At 41.0% G+C, this 24,499-nt stretch overlaps 1 protein-coding gene across 6 annotated transcripts in view; it reads right to left on the reverse strand.

The window, feature by feature from the left end:
- The window catches only part of LAMA3 (laminin subunit alpha 3), a 267,772-nt gene that overhangs the window by 38,919 nt on the left and 204,354 nt on the right, over window positions 1-24,499 (reverse strand). For all 6 annotated transcript variants that reach the window (XM_054510344.2, XM_045886917.3, XM_064577799.1 and 3 more), the window contains 15 exons: window positions 20,414-20,520; window positions 17,200-17,250; window positions 16,157-16,308; window positions 12,089-12,199; window positions 11,876-11,987; window positions 11,488-11,655; window positions 10,175-10,371; window positions 8,845-8,961; window positions 8,080-8,234; window positions 7,664-7,805; window positions 6,562-6,664; window positions 4,707-4,823; window positions 4,443-4,622; window positions 3,785-3,927; window positions 446-616 (listed from right to left, as the gene is read on the reverse strand). In XM_054510344.2, coding sequence (XP_054366319.1) covers window positions 446-616; window positions 3,785-3,927; window positions 4,443-4,622; window positions 4,707-4,823; window positions 6,562-6,664; window positions 7,664-7,805; window positions 8,080-8,234; window positions 8,845-8,961; window positions 10,175-10,371; window positions 11,488-11,655; window positions 11,876-11,987; window positions 12,089-12,199; window positions 16,157-16,308; window positions 17,200-17,250; window positions 20,414-20,520 — 2,026 coding nt within the window. The remainder of the gene's footprint in view (window positions 1-445; window positions 617-3,784; window positions 3,928-4,442; window positions 4,623-4,706; window positions 4,824-6,561; window positions 6,665-7,663; window positions 7,806-8,079; window positions 8,235-8,844; window positions 8,962-10,174; window positions 10,372-11,487; window positions 11,656-11,875; window positions 11,988-12,088; window positions 12,200-16,156; window positions 16,309-17,199; window positions 17,251-20,413; window positions 20,521-24,499) is intronic.

The following is a 24,499-nucleotide window of genomic DNA, read 5'->3' on the forward strand; positions in this document are numbered from 1 at the left end:
AGTGGAATTCCCCAAGGTGATGGTAGCATGACCACCCCAACAGCGTTCCAGGGGAAGCCTGCTGCTGTGTCATGAGGACACTTAACAGCCCTATGGAGAGGACCATGTGGCATGAAAAATGCCTCCTACCAACAACCAGCACTAACTTACAAGGCATGTGAGTGAGCCAAACTGAGAGCAAATCTCCAGCCCCAGTCGAGCCTTCAGATGACTGCAGCCCTAGCCAACATCTTGACAGACAGCTCATGAGATCCCCTGAATCAGAACCCTCTGGCTAAGCCACTCTTGAACACTGCACCACAGAAACAGTGTGAAATAATAAATATTTACTGTTGCTTTGGGCCACTAAGTTTGGTGGTCATGCAGCAAATACAGAAACAATATTAAAAAAAAAAAAAAAAAAAATCCCCAAACCAAACAAGAGAAATGTCAAAGCGATACCTACATCTTTATTTCCAAGGTACATCACAAACATATTCTCAGTCCTCCCATATTCTCTTGATTCAGGTCTTTGGAGAAACAAAGAAAGAGATGTGTATCCTTTCAAATCTTCTAGGTCATTTGGCAGCCGGACTTCAACTCCAGATTTACCATTGAACCTCATGGGGACAGCAACCTGTAAGGGAAAAGATCTAGGTCATTAAAGATTCTTCTGTGAGGAAAGGGGGTGTGCTCAGAGGGACAACCTGGGACTCTGCCACATCTCCTTTCATCTCTATGTCAGCATTTCCCAGTTGTTATGATAAAGAACAAAGGAGTGTGTGTGTCGCCTAGGTCTGGGTTATAAACTCATGAAGCTGTATCAGGAGCTGAGTAGTAAAGCATTCATGTTCTTCCTGTTTACCAGCCAGGGGTCTTTGAGAAGTGCATCTAATTCTCTGCACCAGAAATGATAATCATTATTATAATCATAGTTGCAACCCTAGGAGGTTTTTGTACAGATGACCTAACATGTATGGAAGCACTTAGCATGGTGCCTGACATGTTGTATATATATAATACATCAAAAATATTTTTTAAATAAATTCTTTAAGGAATCATTCCCCATTAATATATTACATGTTATGGTTGTATTTATTATAGGCATTCAGTCCTTAAAAACGAGTGCACCAGGGCTCTCTAAAACAGTGCTTCTTAAACTCAGTGGGTGAAGGACCATTTTTTCCCCTCTCTAATCTGCCCTGGACCAATACTTTTGTAAATACATTAAAAATCAAATTATTAGAAAAATGAAATAAATAAGGTGTGCAAAATACATGCCTACTATCCCATGCTTGAATTTTGAGGCAATTCAAATTATTGAAAGTTTTTAGACATATACATTCAACTTTATATTTACATATAATGGACCAGTAACAAAATTTCTCTGACTAGTGCTGGTCTGTGGACCAACTTGGGTACATGGCATTCAAACACAGAAAATAAATGTTCCTTAATAATCTAAAGAATAACACTCCTGGAATGATACTTACACCAACTATATTTTATCAACCAAACTTTAAATATTTATGGAAAACCTGGTTTATGCAAGGTATTATGTTGGAGTGGGGTACTTAGCGATGGTGTGGGCTGTCATTTCTCGAACGTGCTTGTGACTGAGCACCCCTCACCCATTTTACAGGCTCATTTTATTCCTCTCTCTCTACTCCCCTCCACCCTCCAGTCTACCCAACCACATCCTGAGTCTTTCCTGGCATGCCCTTTGTCAAAACCTGGAAAACTCTCAGTCTTTTTAATTAAGAAGCCATCTCATGTATACATAAAAAGAATGGAGAATATACCTGTATATTCATTACATTCCTAAGAAATTAAACATGAGTGGTATAATAGAAGCTCCTTGCATATCTCACCTTGTCCCCATTCCTCCCTCTCATTTCAGAGGCCACCACTACCCTGGATTTAGATTCCCATGCACGGTCCACACATGTTGCAATATTTTTACTAAAATGCATCTATCTATAAACTGTAATTAGTTTTATTACTCATGTTTTAAATACTTTAATATAAATGGTATCTCTACATATCCATCTACAACTTGCTTTCTTGGCCTCACTCTGTTTGTAGATTTATCTGTATTGACACATCTGCTGGCTCCAGCTCATTTATATTTATTGTGGTGTGGTCTTTCATTGTATACATTTATCACAGTTTTATCCATCTCCTATTGATGGACATTTGGCTTTTTTCCAATTATCTTTGTGATGACAAGCTGTGTCGCATTGAACATTCTTCTCTGTGTCCTTTAGTACCATTCTGAGCCTCTCCAGGTAGAAATGAGTGTTGTCAAGACAAGCTTAACACAGTTTTATCCAGCTTCTTAGTGTATTCTGCTCACCAGCTGCCGCATGCAGCAGCTGGTGAGTAACCCGAGGTCAGGGTTTTGGCTTACTAATCTCTGTGTCCTGGGCACCCAGGAGAGCACCACACAACCCAGGCGCTCAAAAGCGCCGGCTTATTTTTAAGTTATATTTTATTATTTTCCACTTACATGGTACTATTAGCCAGGAACTATTTTACATTACCTAGTTTAATCCTAAAAATCTCATGGGGGCAGTCTTATGTACCCTGCTCTACAGATGAACAAAGTGAGGCACAGAGAGGTGAAGTGGCTGGCCCAAAGTCCCACAGCTCATAAGTGACAGAGCTAGGATCAAAACCAAGGCAATCTGGTTTTGTTAACAAGCTCTTAACCATGGTGTTATTACATGCTTCAGATTTTGTTGGATAAATTAGTGAATGAACATAGAAGGGCAAAAACTAGAAACATTAATATTTTTCATTTGGTTTATATAAAGCATGAATGGGTGTGAAAAAGTAGTGTCTTCCAACTGTGCCTTATGCTCTTTGTTTTCCTGTTAAAGGTTTTTTGTTTTTTTTTTTTAAGATTTTATTTATTTATTTGACACAGAGAGAGAGAGAGCACAAGCAGGAGGAGTGGCAGGCAGAAGGAGAGGGAGAAGCAGGGTCCCTGTGGAGTGCAGAGCCCAATGCGGGGCTCCATCCCAGGACCCCGGGATCATGACCTGAGCTGAAGGCAGACACTTAACTGACTGAGCCACCCAGACACCCCGCTGCTAAAGGTTTTACGTTGGGAGTATTTCTCTTTCCCAGATGTAAGGGCTCAAAAGAGGTAATAGTGAGCCTTGGAATCAACCACAGTGTCCTTAGGGCAATGATACTCTGACTTGGTTTCCCAACCCTCTGTCTCCGAATATCTCACAGGGGGGTGGATGAAAAATGCAAGATGTTTCATTAATATTATGTTAGGACAAAACAAATTCTTAAGAGTGAAGTGTCAGGAATTCAGGTAAATACTGTCAGGTGAAAATGAGAAAGGCTGATGAATTTGTGTTCCAATGAAGAAAATCTGCTATAATCCTCTGTCCTCAGTAAAGGTGGATTCTACAACTTTCAAGCTATAATAAGAAACTACGGCTTGTGAAGTATCACATCAGCACATTCTGATGATAGAACCCTTACTTGAACTTGCACTAACACTTCCCAACGAGGGTCTGGAGGAGAACCCTTCTTCCCGCCTGCATAAACTCAATGGGGAGGAAACTGCTTCAGGTCTCTGACATACCAGATCATTTAGGGCATGAACGTAACGTGCACTTTTGAAGGTTGACAGGAGGAAGTCAACTTTCACATTCCAAACAACCAAAGAATTAGAGCAAGAAGGACAACGAGTTCATGTGTAAACAAATGCCTTCCCTTTCTTGATGAATGTGGTGACTTCTCAAAGATGGAGCCTTAGTGCCTGGCAATGTGGGGACACACCTACCTTATTTGCAGCATCTCTGGCCTGCTGAATTAGCTCCCGGATACGGTCCACATTATCAGAGATGTTGCCCAGTGGCAACAGCTGTTGGTTGATACTTTCAATCTTGCTCAAAAGATCGGGCAGTTTGTTGGTTAATTTCTTTACTGTGGGTGAGATTACAAAACAAATTTATAATTGCGAGTTGAGAAAAGGTTAAATACAGATTCTCTCATTGACACTATTTGTCAAGTGTTATGTTTGGTTCCCAAATATTGGATAGGATGGCTCAGAGTCAGGTAATACCTTTCCTAAATACATCATGGATTTTAGCTTGCGATCTAGTTATCAGATCATCTTTTTTGACCACTACAGAAGAAAATAAATCTTTGTTTTTTGATCCTTAATATCAATTATAATTTAATACCTCATGATTAAGGGATCTGTATCTCCACTCTATAACAGGAAAAATCAATAACAATTTTAATGGGTTAAAAAAAATTCTACCTAGTCTTTCCAATTAATAGAATGCCCATATTCTTTGAATGTATTACATGAAGCTGCTTTCTAATATTTTAATTTCTAATTTTGGGCTTTACCAGGAAAGAATTTAATAAATCAACCAAAGCACATAACAATGCAGAAACTGGATAAGATGTCCTGGCCAAAGGATGCCTGATACCTGAGTTATCCGCGTCGGTGAGAGCCTTGTTGAAGTCTTCACTCTGTGTGCTCCCATAGGTATCCTTAATTCTTGTCACATCTGTCTGAATGGGGCCGAGCCCGTCGAGCACCTCATTTGTGATGTCATTGGCATTTCTGACCATGCTCTTTGCGCTACTGATCACACCACTGATGTCATCTAATGCACACACACAGAGAGAGGTGTAAGTATCTGAAATGCTCGACAAAAGAAGCCAAGTCTGGTGGGTAGGGAGATGCTGACCTCTCTGTATCCCACGCAGATCATCACGGATAGCAGTGAGATTGGTGTCAATCAGCCCTTTCTGAACTGTCAGAACTTTCAGAGTCTGCTGTAGGTTGTTGAGAGCCGGGCTGATTTCTACAATAAAGCATCATGAGGCAATTACCTATGGATTTTGATCTTCCATTGGTATTGGTGGCGCCTGAAGTAGCCAGCATTGGCAGATCACTGAGCAGACCTGCATCTCAGAGATGCCCACTGTATGTGCCTAGACCCACAGCTCCCCCGGACTCTGGTTACAGAGGTCAGGAGCATTCCCAAGCCTGTAGTTCCAGGCTCCTCAGAAATGCCCATGAAGAGAGGGAGAGGCTTCATCATTTAGAGGCGGTTTAACTTCCACTCTGCTCAGGGCAATTGTCTCTGCTCAGGGAAGGAAAGGGAGGTGACTGTCTTATTCACTGCTGTGTCACAGTGCATTGTCTGGTACTAGTCTGGGCTTAGTATTAGTACATACTCACTGAATGAGTGAGTAATGCAGAAAGGATGCCTCTTCAGTCAGAATATAATAAAGAAGTGCCATTGAGAGAACCTTGAGCATGTGGCATGCCTTAGCAAATAGACACACAAAGTAGGCATTGTTTGTTTCTGTTCATTTCCAGACTGACACATTTAAGGCGATTCAGTGAAAGGGAGGGAGTTCACAGACATTCCTAGCTGATAATATTACCACTTCAGGGTCATGCAACATGACCAGTGAATGCTTTAAGACCCAAGTGATGATATATGGCTTAAATTATGATTCCAGGACTGATTTAAATAACAATGTAGACAAATACCATATGATCTCTCTTATATGTGGAATCTAGAAACATGCCCAAAATGAAAACAACAAGCTCATAGATACAGGGAACATACTAGTGGCTGCCTGAACCCGGGGGTGAGGGTGGGAAAAATGGGTGAAAGGGATCAAAAGGTAAAAAGAAGCAAGCAAGCTAGCTGGCAGAAAACAAAAGAAAAAATACCAACAAAGTTAGCATCCTTAACCCTATTTAAAACACCAATCCTCACCTCTTAGCTCAGATTCTGTAAAGCGAATAGATGTTATACCAGGAAATTTTAATTCCTGCAATTTGCTAATCAAATCATTCTAGGTCACTACACATTTTTTTGGATGTAATTTTTCATGCATTGAATTTTTTTAAATAAAAAAAAATATAAATACATTTATTCACTGTCAGAAGGCATCTAATCACTAAAGGGCCTAAGATGACTTCTTGGCCATGAAAGAACAGGAGAGACCAGAGAAGAATCAAGAGACAGCATTTTCAGAACGCTGGAATTTGGTGAGATTGAGATGGTTTAATTGTTTTGTAAAAAATTAAATAAATGGGAAAATTTCAAAGATAAAATGTGTGATTCAAAAATTCTTATGCTTCACAATGGTAGTGATTTTGGTACTTTTACTTACTAAGGTTCTAGGACTTAAGAAATTTCGAAGCACCAGTGACCTGGAACTATTATCTGGGCCTTCAAAGAGAAACCAGACCTGCACACGCCTCTATGCTGTGTGGGTCTCCAATGCCATGGTCACATGTGGATTAAATGAAACAGGCCCCCAAGTCCAGGCCCAAACAGGCCTGTCGCCTTCAAGATTTAGGTATACTCATGAGGTTCTAGTTAATTTAGTACATGTGAGAATGTTGGGTGGAAACATTAAATCTATAAAATAGACCATGAATTTCCAGAGTGTCGTCTGCATTGACACTGAGGTTCAAGAAGAGCATTTGCTGCTAGAATTTGCTGCTTCTCCTGGTCTTATCAGTCATTTTCAAGCCCTTGGCTATCCCAGCCACCCTCTACCCACCAACCCTAATACCTTGCTGGAGCTGCTTCTGTGTTATCTTGGCTTGCTTTAAGAGTTTATCACTGTCAAAACTCAGAGTTTTCGCTTTTCTTGGAAGATCTTCCTTTATCACTGTCTGAAAGCAAAGCATTTATCAGCCTTGAGCATGTGGCATGCCTTAGGAAATGCGGAGTGAGATTTTCATCCTACTCTGAAAACCCTTATCTTCAGCCTTTAAAGGATGAGGTTCAAAGGTGGGGAGGAGCCTTAAGACTGTTTCTTAAAAGATACAGTTAGGGCTGTAGGTAGATACTCGTCACTTGGGGAGGTGGACCCTTCCCTGGTGACAGACTGACAAATTATGTAACACCTGTCTCATTTTTCTGCCTGTTGCTTGCACAATACCCTCTACAATAACTGAGACAGAACTGAATTGTTTTTAGGTTTTCAATATTTGGGAGAGAAACATCTTTAACCTTCCAAGAAGGCCTGTCCCCTAATTCTTTGAGGTCTAATATTTTGTTCATTTTTAGGTATAGGAATATTATATGGTGCAGAGAAGATCCCACAGGACTCCAAGACATGCCTAGGTGTTAAGACAAATGGCAGGTGGGCGCCTGGGTGGCTCAGTTGGTTAAGTGACTGCCTTCGGCTCAGGTCATGGTCCTGGAGTCCAGGGATCGAGTCCCACATCAGGCTCCCGGCTCAGCGGGGAGCCTGCTTCTCCCTCTGACCCTCTCTCCTCTCATGCTGTTTCTCTCTCTCTCTCAAATAAATAAATAAATAAATAAAATCTTAAAAAAAAAAAAAAAAGACAAATGGCAGGAAATAAATGTTTACCAAACTGTATATAAAGTCTTTTTTGGGAAATGTCAATACTTAATCACAGCCTATATCATTCCTAGAAAGGGGCAGGATATACTACTCATCATTGATAATCAGTGTCATTTCCATTTGGTTTTACAAATGGTTCTTTCAACTATGCTACATATATCAAAACGGTCACGTGAATACAGAAACGGTCCACATCTAGAGCAAGTTCAAGTCTATTCCATACAAGTCCTGATTTAAAATAATGCTTGGTTATCGTCCTCAGTGTTTACAAAAAAGAAAAGGTGCCAGTGCAGGTGCCCACCTGGAGGGCAGCCTCGGACGCGCTGGTGGCCTTGTTGGCGGCATCCTCAGCCGCTTTGATCGCGTTGAGGATGTTCTCATAGGCGGTGGCGGCATCCACCGCACAGCGCACCAGCTCGTTCCCACTGGTGTTCCTCTTGATCCTGGAAGAGAGTGTGGGTGAAGGGCTCCAGCAGCCCCCACTGCTTGCAGCTGAGGCCCCCTCCATCACCGCGCCCCCCCCCCCCCCCGGATTCAGTGAGCAAATGGGAGACCAGAGGTGGCGAGGACGCATCTGGGAATCAAACCCGTTGCAGGTGGGGTTGGGCCCTGGGCCCTGGGCCCCACCCTCCACCCTGTTCTGGAGACCCAGCTGGCGGGGAGGCTTTCACGCTAGGCTCCAGCCACCCGTTCAGTTAGACCTCGGGGGTCACTCACTCCTCCAGCTGCTTTGCCAACACTTGTAAAGACTGCGCATGCACTTCTGCCTCCGCCACCAGGGACGCTTTGCTGGCGGACTGGGAAAGTTCTCTCACTTTGCCACTTAGCCCGTGTCTTTCTTCATTTAAAGTGGCAGCTAACTTTTCATATTCCTATGTTTTCAGGTAAACAGAGACAGTGTCAATTTAAGCAAAGAATGTACATGCCGTTTTCTTGAACTCTCATAAACTTCAGGCTCCCGGGATGCATTACTTCAGTAGTGGTGCTGATAATATTTTTCTAAGTTTTCCCACCATTTGAACATTTTTCTTGTGGTGGGTAGCCCCTTTGATAAATTTTATTAAAGCACACAGTTATTAGTGTAAAGTTGTTTTTTTCTGGTTTAAAAGTTTTTTCTTATTTAAAAATAGCTATTATAAAAGATATTTTCCAAATACCTGTTGGGCTGCTAATGTGGTCAATCTTTGATCAGTCCTAAATAGGTCCCACTAATAAAAGTAGGCTTGATGTTTTAAAAACAGCATTGCAATTTTGTTTTGTTATCACAAAAGCAACATTTGCTCACTGTGGGCTAATTAGGTGGTATGAATAGACACAGGGAGGACACTTCATTCGCACCCCTGCACCTCAAGGGTAAACACTTTGGTTTATTTCCTTCCATCTAAAAGACATATGTTGCAGAAAAAACACAGGCTAGCCTATCTCCTAGTTTCCTCGGATATGATCTGAACGTTTTTTCTGGAGAACGAGTTTTGTCTCTACCTCCTGGCTTTTCCCTATCCGCTGCAAAAGCATGTTGGTCTGCAGTAAGGAAGAGTCCGCGGTGGCTAGGTACTTGGAGAAATCACTCTGCAGGGAATTCATTTCTTGAACCTGTGTCTGGAGAGAGTAAAAAGAATATCTGCTTGAACTACATGATATGCTATCAGAAGGCAGAGGCATAACTAGACCACAGCATAGAAGTAATTTCAGAACCAGAACGTTCTCTTGAACTTAAAGATCATCTAGGCAACCTCAGAGTGAGGGGAAATCAGTTCACTTTGCTGTGTGGGTGTGTTGTCATGGTTGCATGGTTTCCTCAAACTCCATGCCCGGGAAACAATAGTTAGCACTGTAGAAGCAGCTTTCTATACCAGTGTGACTCAGCCAGTGAGATGAGTCAGCTCTGGGTTGTGAAGCAGAACGAGGGATTGTCACTAAACAAATCAGCACCAACCACCACCATGCTCTACGTGCCAGGCCCCATGAGGACGCAGAGGTGCTTCAACGTCCTCAACAAGAGGGCACACAGGACCTGGGAAGGCCAGGCGAGGAGCCGCCAAAGCTCTGAGACCCACAAAATTGGATCACACTCCATCATCATCAGTGACTTCCAACAGCAGAGTCGCTGTCTAAAGAGGCTTCGGGAGTTAAGGGTATTGCCATCTACTAAGATATTATTTATTTTCTTTTACCAAATTCTTCCTGTTGGGGGTCAGCCCTGTGTTATTCCACTCTGACCTTACTGCCATTTTATAACACCTCACACTCGTGTTGCTATCTCAGCATACAATGTGCACCACTGGAAAAATACATATACTATGAAATCTCGAGCCCTAAACCCTGTCTCTGCAGCTCCTGCATGAGGCCCGTATTTTAATCTACTTCCTGTAAGGCAGATAATGGCTTAAAATGCCTTTGCCGGTGACTATGATAATGATGTTTACCCAGCTGACACAAAAAGCCAGTTATTTAAAACATATATTATATACTTGGATTTAATTATAGCAATATTGGTTTCATTTCTCATCTACTTGGCAACATTATTCCTCCAGTACTCCATTAGCCCGGGCCAGGGGTAAAGCAATTTGTTCTGCTTTCTCTGTGGTTTAAGTTCACAATCTTTTCTGGTGGCTGAGGAGTAGGAATGACTTGGGTATTGCCTTTAATTCCTGATTCCTGTTTGATGAGCATCTGTTGGACGGACAGTTGCGCACAGACTCAATGTACAGAGGGGCCCCCGGCCAGGCCACTTTGTTAATGATAAAGATCCCCGCTCCCTCAGCCTTATCATTAATGAAAGCGTGCAGATGCTGACCCCACGTGGACCCACCTTGATGGATTCCAAAGCCTTCTCATTTTCTCGGTTGAGGCCAGTGGCCTGCTTTGCTTGCGCAGCTGCCTTCTGTAGAGCGGCATGCAGGTCACGGAGTTTGGCTTCGTAGTCATGTAAAGAATCCCATATACTCTTAACAAGTGCCCTGTTCTCCCCTTGGTGCTCTTCCAGCCAGCTCTTTATCCGACTCAGCACTGGAATACATCACGTTTTTTCACTTGAGAGATGAGTACCTTGAAGCTCAACTATAAAGACTACAGAAGATTGAGTTTCCAATCATTTTCATGGTTTTCCTAGAACTTGCAAGTGAACAGGAAAGGCAACTAACATTTATGCAGTGCCTGCTGTGTGCGCACACATAACCCACATGAAAACAGTCCCAACAGTCTGAGGTTTCAGATACGGAAAAGGACAGCCCATGAAACTCAGTTGTATGGCCAGTCAGTCTCGGCACTTGAGTAAGACCTGCAGAGTATAAAGCACACGCTCCGAACACTACTACTAACACTACCAACTAACTACTACTACTAACTGCAAACTAACCCTGTCCCCTCAGGCAAAAGCAAAGACTAAGATTAAATTTGAATACCACAAATGCTAAAAGAAAACTGTTACCTTCTGTATATTAACCATTGACATACCATTTTACTAGAGAAGAAAGATCAGTATTTGAAAAACTATGCAACAGACTTATATTTCTCACAGTTTTGAACTAATGAGGCATTTTCCCTAAGCAGAACCTTTAGATATATTCAGTATCTATGCCCAGTGTTTGGTTTCTGCAATAGTAGTGTTAATATCAATTTGTGATTCCAAACCCTGACGGTGGTGAGGTGACCATTAAAAAATGGTATCATGAGAAAGTTGGGTGGAGCTGAATGAAGGAAGAATCAAGATGTAGTTAAAAAGGAAAAGGAGGTCTCAGTGTCAAATGTCTTAGGAGAATCTTTTTTTCTTGCATGATGATAAGATGTTATATTCTTACCACCTCTTGGAAGCGTGGAAGGGCTACCCATTTTCACACGATGCTCTAAAAGTCGTGTATGCTGGGGCGCATGGGTGGCTCAGTGAGGTGAGCGTCCAACTCTTGATTTTGGGCTCAGCACAGAGTCTACTTGAGATTCTCTCCCTCTCTCTCTGCGCCCCCCCATCTCTAAAATAAATAAATAAATCTTTAAAATAAAAAAAGTCCTGTATGGTAAAATGACGAGCCTCTCCACCCGTACCCGGGGACCTGACATTGTACTTAGCACGCCGTATTTCAAGCCCATTAGAATGGACTGCAAGCAAGGATCTGGGAATGTCCTTACAGAGCCGAGCCTCTGTTTTTTCAGCTTCTGCTTCTCTCAGGTGCTTTCCAAAGTTGCGGTTCCGTAGCTCTGTCATCATGCGCTCTGCTTCAGCCCACTCTCTGGAAAAATCCCCGGAAGGCAGGTTGTTTCCTTCCCCACTTGTCCCAGAGATCTGCTTCAAGAGAACTAGAAAACGTTGAGTAGTTTATTAAACTGGGAATTCTGGACTCTAGTCGACTACTAAAAAACAAAAAAACACTGAGATTTTTATGGAGGGTTCATATTAGTTTTTTAGTGTCACTACAGGATCTTTTTCATAATGTTGAACTCTTAAGGAGAAATTCTTTCAGGGCACAGAACAGGCTATGTAATAAAAAACATTTAATTGGACTGAGTAACTCCTTACTGTGCACATTCTGGATGACATTTTTAATCTTTGTGTCCAGCTCTTTTGCACTTTGGGTTGTCCGATCAACATTGTTCTGTAATGCTTGTGCTTTTCTAGAATTTACTTGAACCTATATGAAAAATACATTGATTAGCAACAAACCAAGTTGATGGGGGAATACGAACAATATTTTGGGGACAACAATAGTTAACGTTATTGACTTAACATTACCTTTTCTTGCAAAGTTTCAAATTCGCGATTCAAACTACCCAGTTCCTTTTCTAGACCATCCATTTTTAATCCATGATTTGAAATGGCAGAACGGTAGGTGAGTAACTGATTCTGAAAGTAACATGCAAAGTTATTCTCACATTAGAGCAGAAATTTGGCATAAGTCCTATCCACTTGGTAATCCTGGTAATGATACACAAAGATTCATTTAGCAAGCCCAACGCCGGTCCACAGGAAAAGACTGGATTCTTTGAAATCGGCTACTTGAAGAATCTACTTTTTTTTAAAGATTTTATTTATTTATGTATTTATCTATTTATGAATTTAGAGATAGAGAGTGTGGGGAAGGGGCGGAGGGAGAGGGAGAGAGAGAATCTTAAGCAGAGTCAGTGCTAAGTGCAGAGCCCGACACGGGGCTCCATCTCATGACCCTGAGGTCATGACCTGAGCCAAAATCAAGGGTCAGACGCCCAACCAACTGAGCCAACCAGGTGCCCCAAGAATCTACTTTATGACGCAAATTGTGACAAGGCTCTAAAATAAACTTAAAAACATAAGGAGACAAGAGATACCTTACTTGAGTTAGTGACCTAACCTTAAAGAAATGAGGGTCGTACCACCTACCTAATGTACTACTTTCTAGACTATAATACATTCCATTGCTTTGAACCTATATTCAACTTTATGATATTAAAAGCAGTGCCTAAGGTTACTTTAATGAAGGACCCATTCAATTCAAAGAACCTAATGGCAGGAAGGGAACAGAGAGCTCATTTAATCGAATGCTGTCATATTACAAATGAGAAAATGGAAGCCCAAAGAAATTGGGTGACTTGTTCATGCCACAGCTGTAGAGCTGATCAGTGATTGCTTAGGGACCAGAATCCAGGTTCCCTGTCATTTTGTGCATTGTTGCACATAATATCTAGAGTAGTGATTGTTTTCATTTTTTTGGAAAAAAAAAACTTGTTAATACCTTGAAGAAATGTACAGGAAAAAGCAATACTATTACCTCCACTTGCATGTGAGAGAGCCAATGTTGGGGGGAAAACACAGGCTTTACAGCTTAGGTCCAAACCCGAGGTCTGCCACTTTGTAGATAAGCCTCACTGAGTTTTACCTCCTTCATCGGTAAATTGGGGAGTATAATATTAAGCTGCAGGCTTGTTTTGATGATATTCTAAAGTGTCACGTACACATGAACATTCAAAAATGTTATTCCCCTTCTCACACTTTTATTCCTAGGGAATTTTCACAGTGTATGTGTGATCTAGCAAGAAGACAGTTCTATTTTAATTTTACTATGGGAAAGCTGAGGCATATCATTATATAGACCTGGATAAGTACAGTGGGTAAAGCGTGGTCTTTGGAATTTGATCTTGGTTCAAATTCTAGAACCACCTTGTACTAGCTGTGTGATGGTGGGCAAGTTACTTAGCTTTAACATGCCTGGTAAATGAAGATAACACTATTTTCCTCATATGACATTGTGAGAATTCAATAAAGCACTTATCACAGAGTCTGGCTCATAAGAACGGCACTAAAATGCTGGTTCCCTGTCCTTCATTGAAGAAGTGCAGGGTTATATTGATGACATCAAAGTGACTCCAGTGACTTCTTTTTCTCTCAAAACAAAATGGCCTTTTTCCTCTCTATATTAAGCCTGTAAATCACGGGCTAAAATTTACCCTGATGGGATGGAAAAGAGCCATTTTTCTAGCATGATTTTTTGCCATATAAAGTTCACCCTTGAACAACATAGGTTTGAACTGCATATGTCCACTTACAACTGGATTTTTTTTCAATAAATATTTTGGAAAATTTTTTGGAGATTTGTAACAATTTGAAAAACTCAAAGATAAACCATGTAGCCTAGAAATAACAAAAAAATTAGAAAAAGTTAGGTATTATTATAAGAATACAGTATATAATACATACACAAAATATGTGTTAATTATTTTTGCTATTGCTAAGGCTTATGGTCATCAGTAGCCTACTAATAGTTAAGTTTTTGAGGAATCAGAATTTATATGCAGATTTTCAACTGTGCAGTGGGTCGGTGCCTCAAACCTCCACATTGTTCAAGGGTCAACTGTATACTCAGTTATAAGCACTAATGGGTTTAGAATCAGCCATTTCAAGAGCACTTATTAAACTTTCCCCAAAGCCTCTTTCACTATATCTAGTTTAGGGTTTATCTCCTCTACTGAATTCTTTCACTTCAATGAGTAAATTTTTTTTTCATTTCCATGATTTTTAACTGGATCTTTTCATATCTACTCCTCTTGTTTGGTTTCTAGTGTTTTTAACAATTTTCTGATTTCTTGTTCTTTCAATTGAATCGTTATTCTTCAAAGTAATTTTCAGATTGTCTTAGGATTTTCATTTTACCTAGAGGGAACTCATCTCTTGATGGTTGCTTCTGTTGGATGTCTTTTGTGTTGATATTTGTCTATTCCAATGTCTGCAGGTAAATATTGTCTCCCTTTCTCTCTGCACTCTCTCTGCCCTGACCAGTGATCTTATGGTCATCACCACTCCCATCCATGATCCCCAAGGCCAGAACCAGGTCTTACATTGGCAGCTTAGGACTTGTACCCTATGGTGATGTTGAGGATGTCACATTCCAGTACAGACCCTGGTTTGTGAATCATGTCCAGGTCTGTAGCTTTTCTAGTTTCTCATATACTCATTGTTCAACAATGAACACTGGGCAGTTTCAAGGTTGTTGTTTTTTTTTAAGGTTCCATTCATAGGCAGAAGTGCCCTCAGTTTCCCCCAGGGAGCCTGACTCTGGCTCTGTGGGGCACTTCAGGCCCTATTACTTCTCCTCTTGGATATCCTCTGGGCCACCTTCTTTCCAAGTGCACATAGAATATTGTCCCAGATGAACCATATCCTGGGCTATGAAACAAACCTCAACACATTTTTAAAAACTGGAATCATATAAAGTATGTTCTTTGAACACAACGGAATTAAATTAGAAATCGATAATAAGAAGTTACCTGGAAAATGCCCAGTTTGGAAATTAAACAACACATTTCCAAATAATTCAGGGATCAAAGATATGTCATAAGGAAATTAGAAAATCTTTTGAACTGAACAAAAATGAAAACACAACACTTCAAAATGTGTGCAATATAGCCGAGGTAGTGCTTTGGGGGAAATTCATAACATTAAATGCTTATATTGGAAACAAGAAAGGTTTGAATCAGTAAGATAAGCTTTCATCTTAAGAATCTAGAAAATGAATAGCTAATTAAACCCCAAAGCAAGCAGGAGGAAGAAAAAAATATAAATAACAGCAGAAATCAATGAAATCAAAACCAGAAAAATAATGGGGAAAATCAATGAAATAAGAAGATCATTAAAACTGATAAACCTCTAGCCAGAATAATCAAGAAAAAGAGCTAAGACATAAATTATCAGTATCAGGAATGCATGAGAGGGTATTACTACAGATTTTGCAGATATTAAAAGGATAAGATGGAAAAACTATGAACAGTTTTATGTCAATACATTTGATAATTTAGATGAAATGAAAAAATTATTTGAAAGGCACAAATTACCAAATATCACTCAAGAAGAAACAGATAACCCCAATAGTCCCATATCTATTTTTTAAAGATTGGACTTATGGTTTATTGAAAGAAAAAAACAAAACTCAAAAAACAAAAAAATCTTCCAACAGAGAAAATCCCAGGCCCACAGGGCTTCATTGGAGATTTCCATCAAACATTTGAAGAATGAATACCAATGTAGTACAAATCTGTTTTTGATTCTTCTGAATGCAAGATACTTAGCTAAGGGTTCTAGAAGAAAAATTAGCCCAGAAACATGCAGTAAGTAAAGAATGTTCACTTAGAAGTATCAGTTTTGTGTGTTCACTAGTACTTTCCAGCAGTAAAAACCTAGTCATCATTTGAATCAGGGGAAGGAAAGCCCCCCGAGCCTTAAACAGTCAACATCTCCCCCTCTCCTGCTTAAGGGGCACTCATGCATGCAGCATCTATGCACCAAGGAGCTATTCTGGGCCTGGCATTTGCGCTGGGTGCCCAGGGTATTTACCCTCAGGTCCTTGATCTGGGTCTCCAAGTGCTTCATCTGCTCCAGCGAGCCGGCACTGGCCCTCAGGCCGTGAAGCTGAGACTTGACCAGGCGGAGTTCATCACCCATGGTGGCCAGGTCGTTCAAGAGTGTCATCACACAGCTGTCACAATCTGTAGGGGCCACAGTCAAAGGCAAATGTGCTGCAGGCTGGTGCCACAGGAATGCTAACAGAACACAAGAGCTGTACAGCCCAGTTAATATGCACATGGGACATGACAGGCAAAAATCACAATCCTGGACTTCTTGGTAGGGATGCAGATTCTGCAAAAGAGAGATCTCTAGACTGGGAGCATTTTTAAAAAGAAGTGGTGGAGTGGGGGAAATGGGTAAAGGGAGTCAAAAGGTACAAACTTCCAGTTATAAGATAAATAAGTCCTGGGGATGTAATAATGTACAACAGGGTGACTATAATTAACAACACTGTATTGTATATTTGGAAGTTGCTAAGACAGTCTGTCTTAAAAGTTCTTATCACTAGGAAAAAAATTTGTTTAACTATGTGAGGCTATTAACTAAACTTACTGTGATAATCATTTCACAATATATACAGATATCAAATCATTATGTGGCACACTTTAACACATGTTGCATGTCAATTATATCTCAATAAAATTGGGAACCATGGTGATTCTATGCAACATGTTACTTATTTTGTATGTGGAAAAATAATAATAAATAGCTTTTATTTATCAAGAGCTTGCTATTTGCCAGGCACTGGGATAAGAGATTTATCAGCATTTTTCCAGCAAATCTGTGAGGTACGTATAGTTATTATGTCCATTTTACAAATGATGAAACTGAGGCTTGGAGAAATCAGGTCACTTGCCCAGGGTCATACAGCTATGAGTTGACAGAGGCTGGACTTGACCCTAAGAAGTCCTCCCCCCACTCCCTCCCACCTTTGCTTTCCCAGCCTGGAAATTGCATGTCCCAGCATGAGGCTCACATATCTTAAACTAAACCCCACAAGTCAGAAAGGAGAGGGGGCTTTCTTTTCTCACCATCACATTCTTCTCCAGGGCTGCTGTCTTTGGGCTCTTGGTTTATGCAGTCTGAAAAGAGGGATAACCAAAGAAGATATTATTATTAAACTTCTGCTTCATCTGCTTTTTAACTTGGCTTTCAGAAAAGCTAGTTTGGGAAGATTTTAGTCACCCAACTATCCAGCATTGCTGGCTCTTCCCTTTTCCCTTCTTTACCCATACCATTGTTCCGGGAGCTTTCCCATCTCCCACCAGTCTTGCTGTAGGAACTTCTCTCGTGACCTCCCTGACTGTATATTCAGTTTCTTCTCTAAAGGGTCATGATATTCTTATCTAATTAAAACCCTTAATCATTAGTGTTAAGGCTTTCTTCATTTGATCTTCCTATATAACTGCTGACATCTCTTCCAGTGGCATTCAAGAACATTCAATAAACACTGAATGAGCACCTTTGGGCGTCCACAGTGTACCATGGGGTTGTGCCACATACAGGAAATACGAAGCTATTAAGACAAAAATCCCTGCTGTACTGTAGTTCCCTGGTCCCATGGGAGAGGCAGAAAAATCACACAACAGCGTGACAGATACTGAGATAGAGAGATATGCACACAATGTTAGTGGACCCAAACAGCTAATTACCAGAGATATAAGCTAGATTTGAGGTTCTCAATTAGTCAGGAAAGCCTACTGGTCATCCTTGGACATTCTTTATTCTTTCAATTTCGACTCTTTCTCCCATACCATGCATTGTTACAATGAACTGTCCTGTCCCTTCCCTCTAGAAAAATAATCTAACTTCACCACAGGAAATCTCAAAGCTCAAAATTTTCCTAGACATGCTACAAGGAGACTTTCATGTTTTGCTTTCTCAGCAGCAGGCAATAATCCACACTTTGTGTGTATATACATACATTTTAAACCATATTTATTTTTAATTGTAAAATAAATAACGTAAGTTCACCATGGAAAATTTGGGAAAATCAGAAAAATAATATAAAGACATCACCTTTGATCCCACCACTCAAAGACAATGTCTCCTTTCTATATATTTGTAGACTTTTAAATTTATTATATATATAATCATAGGTTTTTCTTACTCATCCGTTTTTTAAACTCATTATTATGTGTATGTATTGTTACATCACTTCCATTTTCTCGATTAGACTATAAATGCCTTAGGGCCAGGAAACATGGTATTATTTTCTTCACAATCTCCCACAGCATCTCGAATAGTCTGGGGGGGGGGGGACTTGGCTCATGCAGATGATTGATTTATCAGTGCAATTTTCTCAACAAGTTTGAGTTTTTAGGTCATATTTAAAATATGAGTTTTGGGTTATTAATTAAAAGAAAAAGAAAGAATGAAAAAGAGAAAAAAAAAAAGCTCACAGGAACAAAAAGTCTCATGTGTGAGCATTTTGTTCCATTTGGGAAACACATAGTTATCATCCTCACTTCAGGTTGCTTTCGTTGTTGTTGTTCTTGTTGTTAGAGTAGGAGACAAAGAGGGTTGAAAAGATATTAATCTCATGAATATGCTGTGTGTGATGTTGGAGCTTCTCTTTGAATACTTACAGTCATAGTAGAATCTCATTTTTTCTAAAACAGTCCTTTTCATCTTTAAACCCCTGACACATCTTCCTTAGGATGATTTAAAGTAGATCTCCCTCTAGCTTCCACTCCTTGGGTTCTACCTCTTATGCCACATGAATAAAACCAACCCTTCTCCCACACATCAGCCTTTCAAATATGTCCTTTCCAAGTCTTCTTTTCACGGTCCTGGTTTGTTGATCCTTCATGTGACATGGCTCCCAGTTTTTTCAAAGTCTTACCTCTTTCTTTTTTTTTTTTTAAAGATTTTATTTATTTATTTGAGAGAGAGAGAATGAGAGAGAGCAAGCACATGAGAGCGGGGAGGGCCAGAGGGAGAAGCAGACTCCCTGCCGAGCAGGGAGCCCGATGCGGAACTCGATCCAGGGACTCCAGGATCATGACCTGAGCCGAAGGCAGTCGCTCAACCAACTGAGCCACCCAGGCGCCCTCTTACCCTCTTTCTGAACAAACTGTAGCTTGTCTATTGTCTTCTAGAGACATAAGCCTCAAATGAGGACTTACATGAGCAGCATACCAGGGAACGGCAGACCACTTGGTTTTAGACTAAGATCATATGAGGCGTCCTAGGGGCCACCTTACTCTGCTGAGCCATATTGAACTTGGGGCCAATTAAGACCTCAGTCTTTTTCACCTCTTGCTACTAAGCCACATCTCCCTTATCACACACTTATTTTTATGCCATTCAATTATAGGACCACGTGCTTATCCCTAACATAATGGTATCTTGTTAGAATTGGCCCATTGTTCCAGACTGTTGAGTCCCTTAAGTATTCTAAATGTGCCATAGGAGGCATTTTCTGTCTCTCCCAACTTTGTGTCATCTGATAACTGGATGAGCATGCCTTTTATATTTCCATTTAGGTCAACAGTGTTGAACAAGATGGAGCCAAGAATTAAGTCCCAGTGCATGCCAATAGATACCTCATTCTAGACTGATAATAATGCATTTACTCTACATTCCTTTGGAACAGTCACTTGAACAGATCTAATCCACACATTCTGGGTTTAGTTCTTCATCCTGTTCATAACCATAAAATAAGATATTTAATCTAAGGTTTGGCATTACATATATCCATGATATTTTCTTGGTAAATCATGTTAATATTCTCTGTCAAAGAAAGAAGAAAACCATCTTCCTTTTTCTTCCAAGTTGTTCCTAATGAACCCATACTAACTCCTAATAATTGTCTTTTCCTTGGCATGTGAAATCCATCCCAGCTATACCACTCACATCCCAGACATTTACTGCTATCCGAGAAAGAATGTGTTGACTTCTTTAGTTACACACATGAAGAAAACTGATGTGATGATAATCTTATAATGCCAAGGGAGATCTTAGCAAAATCACTGAAGTAGGAGCTGAGGTTAGTTTGGCTATAATTAGTTGAGTTTTAAAACAATTTATCTTTTTAAAAAAAGCTGACTTGAAGTAAGTTATTTACCAAACTGTAAATACTACCTAAGTATTCCCAAGGTTGTCAAAACAAGGAGACAATTTGACAATTTGTTCACTGGACTTGTGTATTAGGCCTCCTGGAAATATGTGCCAGGGTTCTTTGCCTGCTATTTTATACCACATTGATAAATGCAGGTTAACAAAGGTGTGAGTCCATCTTACCTCCAGTCAGGGGGTGACAACTGCCCGACTGGCCATTGCTGTTACAACTGCATGGTTGGCAGCTACCTCCAAGCTTCTGGGGATTCCCAAAATATCCTGGTGCACACCTACCCAAAATAAAGAAGAAGAGGAGAAACACCCAAAGAACTCATCATTTGTTCCATCCAATTTTCTTCATCTTCTAACTCCCTGTTTGGGACACTGTAACCCTATGACAGGATGGCTGACACTGACTTGCAGGAATGAATGTGTCTCAATACAGAGATATTTATGACTTGAATAAGAACAGAGAAAGTGGAAGGCGGGCAGAGCTTGGTCCCTCCTCCTTGATATCAGGACAATAAAATCCTCAATTACCCCTAGAGTTGAAGGGCAAATGAACAAAATACACACAGGATCCAATGGTTTGACCAATATGAAAATCAGGGGTGGATGAATTTTATGCAAGAGTTATGTTCCTGAAGATATCACACAATGAAATATTGCTTACTTTATGGCTAATTTCCTCAAAGAAAAATTTAAAGTAAAATTCATATAATTTCAAAATTTGTTCAAAAGGAGATTTTATTAATATTTCCTACTGGACTATTTCAAGCCTGCATAATCCATATTTGCCCTAATTAATTGCTGCAGTGCTATATTTAACCACCTTAAACAACTGAGAGCAGTTACAGTGCCTACCCTTGGCTTGGAGCCTTTATTATTCTAGATAATTTAGTGATGAGAATTCAGTTCCTTATTTAAAAGACATTTCCTTGATTCTGAGTTTCTATTAAAAAAAAAAAAAACGACAAACAGGGGTGCCTGGGTGGCTCAGTCAGTTAAGCGTCTGCCTTCGGCTCAGGTCATGGTCCCAGGGTCCTGGGATCAAGCCCTGCAGCAGGCTCCCTGCTCAGTGGGGAATCTGCTTCTCCGTCTCCCTCTGCCCCTCCCCATGCTCGTGCTCTCTCTCTCATAAATAAATAAAATCTTAAAAAAACAAAAGACACATGTTAATTTTCTGGAATTGGGATGGAAACTAAAATATTTCCATCTATTAGCAAAGTTCCACACCCACTCTATCCCCCCAAAATTGTCATTAACTCAATGTGTGTGTGGTATCTTATCATCAATGGAATTGACAGAATCAAGAGAATGTGGTATTTGACTCTCTTCCCCAAATTTAAGCTTTGCATCAAAGCACTGTTAGGTAATTTACACAGGCTTCACCAATGGGGACACTGGTGATACAGAGCAAAGAACACAGGCTCTCAATCTGGAAGATCTGGCTGGAACCCCACCTCCACCATGTGCTGTTATCTTCACCCTTCAAGCTTTGGTGCCTTCATCTCCTCCTGTCATGAAAATGTAAACTCCACAGGGGCATGGATTCTCTGGCTGATACATCGCTAGCACCTGGGAAAGTGCCTGCGCCCATATTAGGTGCCAGGTAAGTATATGCAGAAGGAATAAGTGAATAATTGCACTAACAATACCTGTTCTGATGGATGAATATGAGATAAAAATGTAGTGAAGAATCTAATACAATGCCTGCACATAATAGACACTCAATAAAAAGGAAATACCATTCTAAGACATGATGAAATATTCATGTACATATGCATTTATATATAATCGGTATCATTTGGAATTATTACATTTCAGAAAGTAGACCAGAAGCAGAAAACCCATGTATTCCCTAATTATCAAGAAGGTAACTACGCAGAGGTGGCTTATCTAAGTCTACTGAGCAAGTTGGCATAAGGCTTTACTTTGTGTGACAGGCCCTGTGTTCTACTTAACAAACCATCCTATGCAAAAGATCTATGTTTTTTTTTAAGATTTTATTTATTTATTTGAGAAAGAGGTAGTGAGAGTGATAGAGATGACGTGAGTGGTGGGGGGAGAGGCAGAGGGAGAAGGAGAAGCATACTTCCCGAGGAGCAGAGAGCCTGACACGGGGCTCAATCCCAGGATCCTGGGATCATGACCTGAGCTGAAGGCAGACGCTTAACCGACTGAGCCACCGAGGCCAAAGATCTATGTTTTAAATACTTTATTTTTAGATGGCTCACCTATATCTAAACTTTCCACGTAAAAGATACATAATTTCAAAATCCTTCATATTAAAGTCACATAAATACCCAGGAAGTTTGATTCCACCTTTTCCTTACTCTTGTCAAAAGCGTTAATTACCCATTACAGAAATAACTGGTTGCCTTATTCTCATTTTAAGGTAGTGTCCAAACACAATGGAGTGAAGTGAAACTTCCTGATTTCCTAGATGGCATTGGGACAACAAATAAAGAACAGAGAACATATTTGTCATCTGTGGCTCTGAGGGGCCGAGGGAGAAACGTGCCCCAGAGCACAGTACGAGCTGGGAAGCCTTTCCTACCCCAGTCCTCAGATTGGCTACTCCCTCCTCTGCCCCACCGGCTCCTGCTTATATTTTTCCTTTTCACCCTATTCTGTCCTTGTACCTACCGCTGCATCGCTAATGACTAGTGCCGGGATGATGCCTGGCACAGAGTAGGTCCTCAAGAAATGTTTAACAAATGAAAAAATTTGACATTAATATGGCATTTACCTGTGGAAAAGTTTTTAAAAAAAAAAATTAAGAAGCACCCGTTTGCTTTCCTGAGACAGCAAATGTAACAAACATAAGCTGTGAGAACTGTTAATTAAAAATTTCTCTTTTCAAATCTGCGGCCTGCCAAACGGATGTCTCAGCCAGTCTGTTGCCGCTTTCTGCTTCATTGTTTGTGAAGAACCGTAAGGAGGATTACACTAGGATGCCTCTCCCAGGTGGGAGTCTCACAGCTTTTCAACCACAGAGCCTGGAAGAAACTTCCCATCGTCCATCCCACCCATCATCCTTCCTGCCTCAGTATAGCGGCCCCTCCCGTCCCTCAACCTCACCCCTCGAGTCTGGTTGGAGGCCCCTCCCACAGCAGCCCCACCCAGCCCGGTCATGGTCATGTTCTTGGTCACTGTTTCAGCAGCGGGTTTGTGTACCTGCCCGCCTTGGGACTGTAAAACCCGGAGGGCAGAGTCTCTGCCCCAGTTGCTGCCGTCTCTCTAGTGCTTAGCCCAGTGCCAGGCATGTACTAGGATCTCCATACATTTTTCAGCGAAAGAAAGAATGAATAATAGATGTGAGGCAATTGTGGGCAATGTTCCTCCTGCAGAAATGGAAAATAGAACCTTGAAATTGCTTCTTTTTATCACAGGACAGTGCCCAGCCCCGAAGCTGATGCTCAGGGATCGCCATGATAAGGCAGTCTGCCCCTTCCTCCCATGCCAAGTATCCTAGAGGCCCTTGGGTTTTCTTGCATTACTTCGCTGACTTGAGCCACCTTCCAGCACCACCGGGCTCTTGTTATCCCTTAGATCTACCTAGGTCCCACGCTGTCCATCAAATGTCTCAGATAACCCCAGTCTAGAGTGGCCCTGCCTTCTTCCTATGAAATCCAGCTGAATACGTTTTCTGGTTATTGAAATTAGGTAAAACTCTTCTAAAGTTTATCCAGGAAAATAACATGCCAGAATGGCCAAGGAAAACATTTTAAATAAGGGTTATGGGGGAAGCCTTGCTCAACCAAATATCGAAAGGCCTTTTATACTTTCAGAAATGACATGGAAATGATAATGGCACAAAGATCAAATAAAATGTACAGAAACGAGTCTAAGTTCATGTTGAAATTTTGTAAATGCACATTGGCCTTTAGTGAATTCAACTACATGTGCTTGACAAAAGAGAGAGAGGTGGGGGAGAGAACAAGAGTGTGACAGCCTGAGAGGAAGAGAGGGAAAAGCTGCCCCATTTACTCCATGAGCACACATCCTGCAGTGAGTGTGACATGAGGGCTGGGAATCTGCCAGGCCCCTAATTGGCCTACTTTCCTTGTGCCTCCCCTAGTGTGAACATCTCACCCTACTGAGTTTGGTTCTGGGATGCAGCCGATTACTATGTGTATTTCATGCAGCCTGGGCCCCAGGTCATGTGATGGGATCCTGGGATAGTCAGAGTTACTTGGACCCTGGCCGATTCTGGCTGTACATTGTTGACCCTAACTCTACCTGCCACGTGAGATGCCATGACAC

Source organism: Mirounga angustirostris, unplaced genomic scaffold (genome assembly GCF_029215605.1).
Source record: "Mirounga angustirostris isolate CCGP_5_RB_7025 unplaced genomic scaffold, mMirAng1.0.hap1 SCAF_14, whole genome shotgun sequence".
Classification (NCBI taxonomy): domain Eukaryota; kingdom Metazoa; phylum Chordata; class Mammalia; order Carnivora; family Phocidae; genus Mirounga; species Mirounga angustirostris.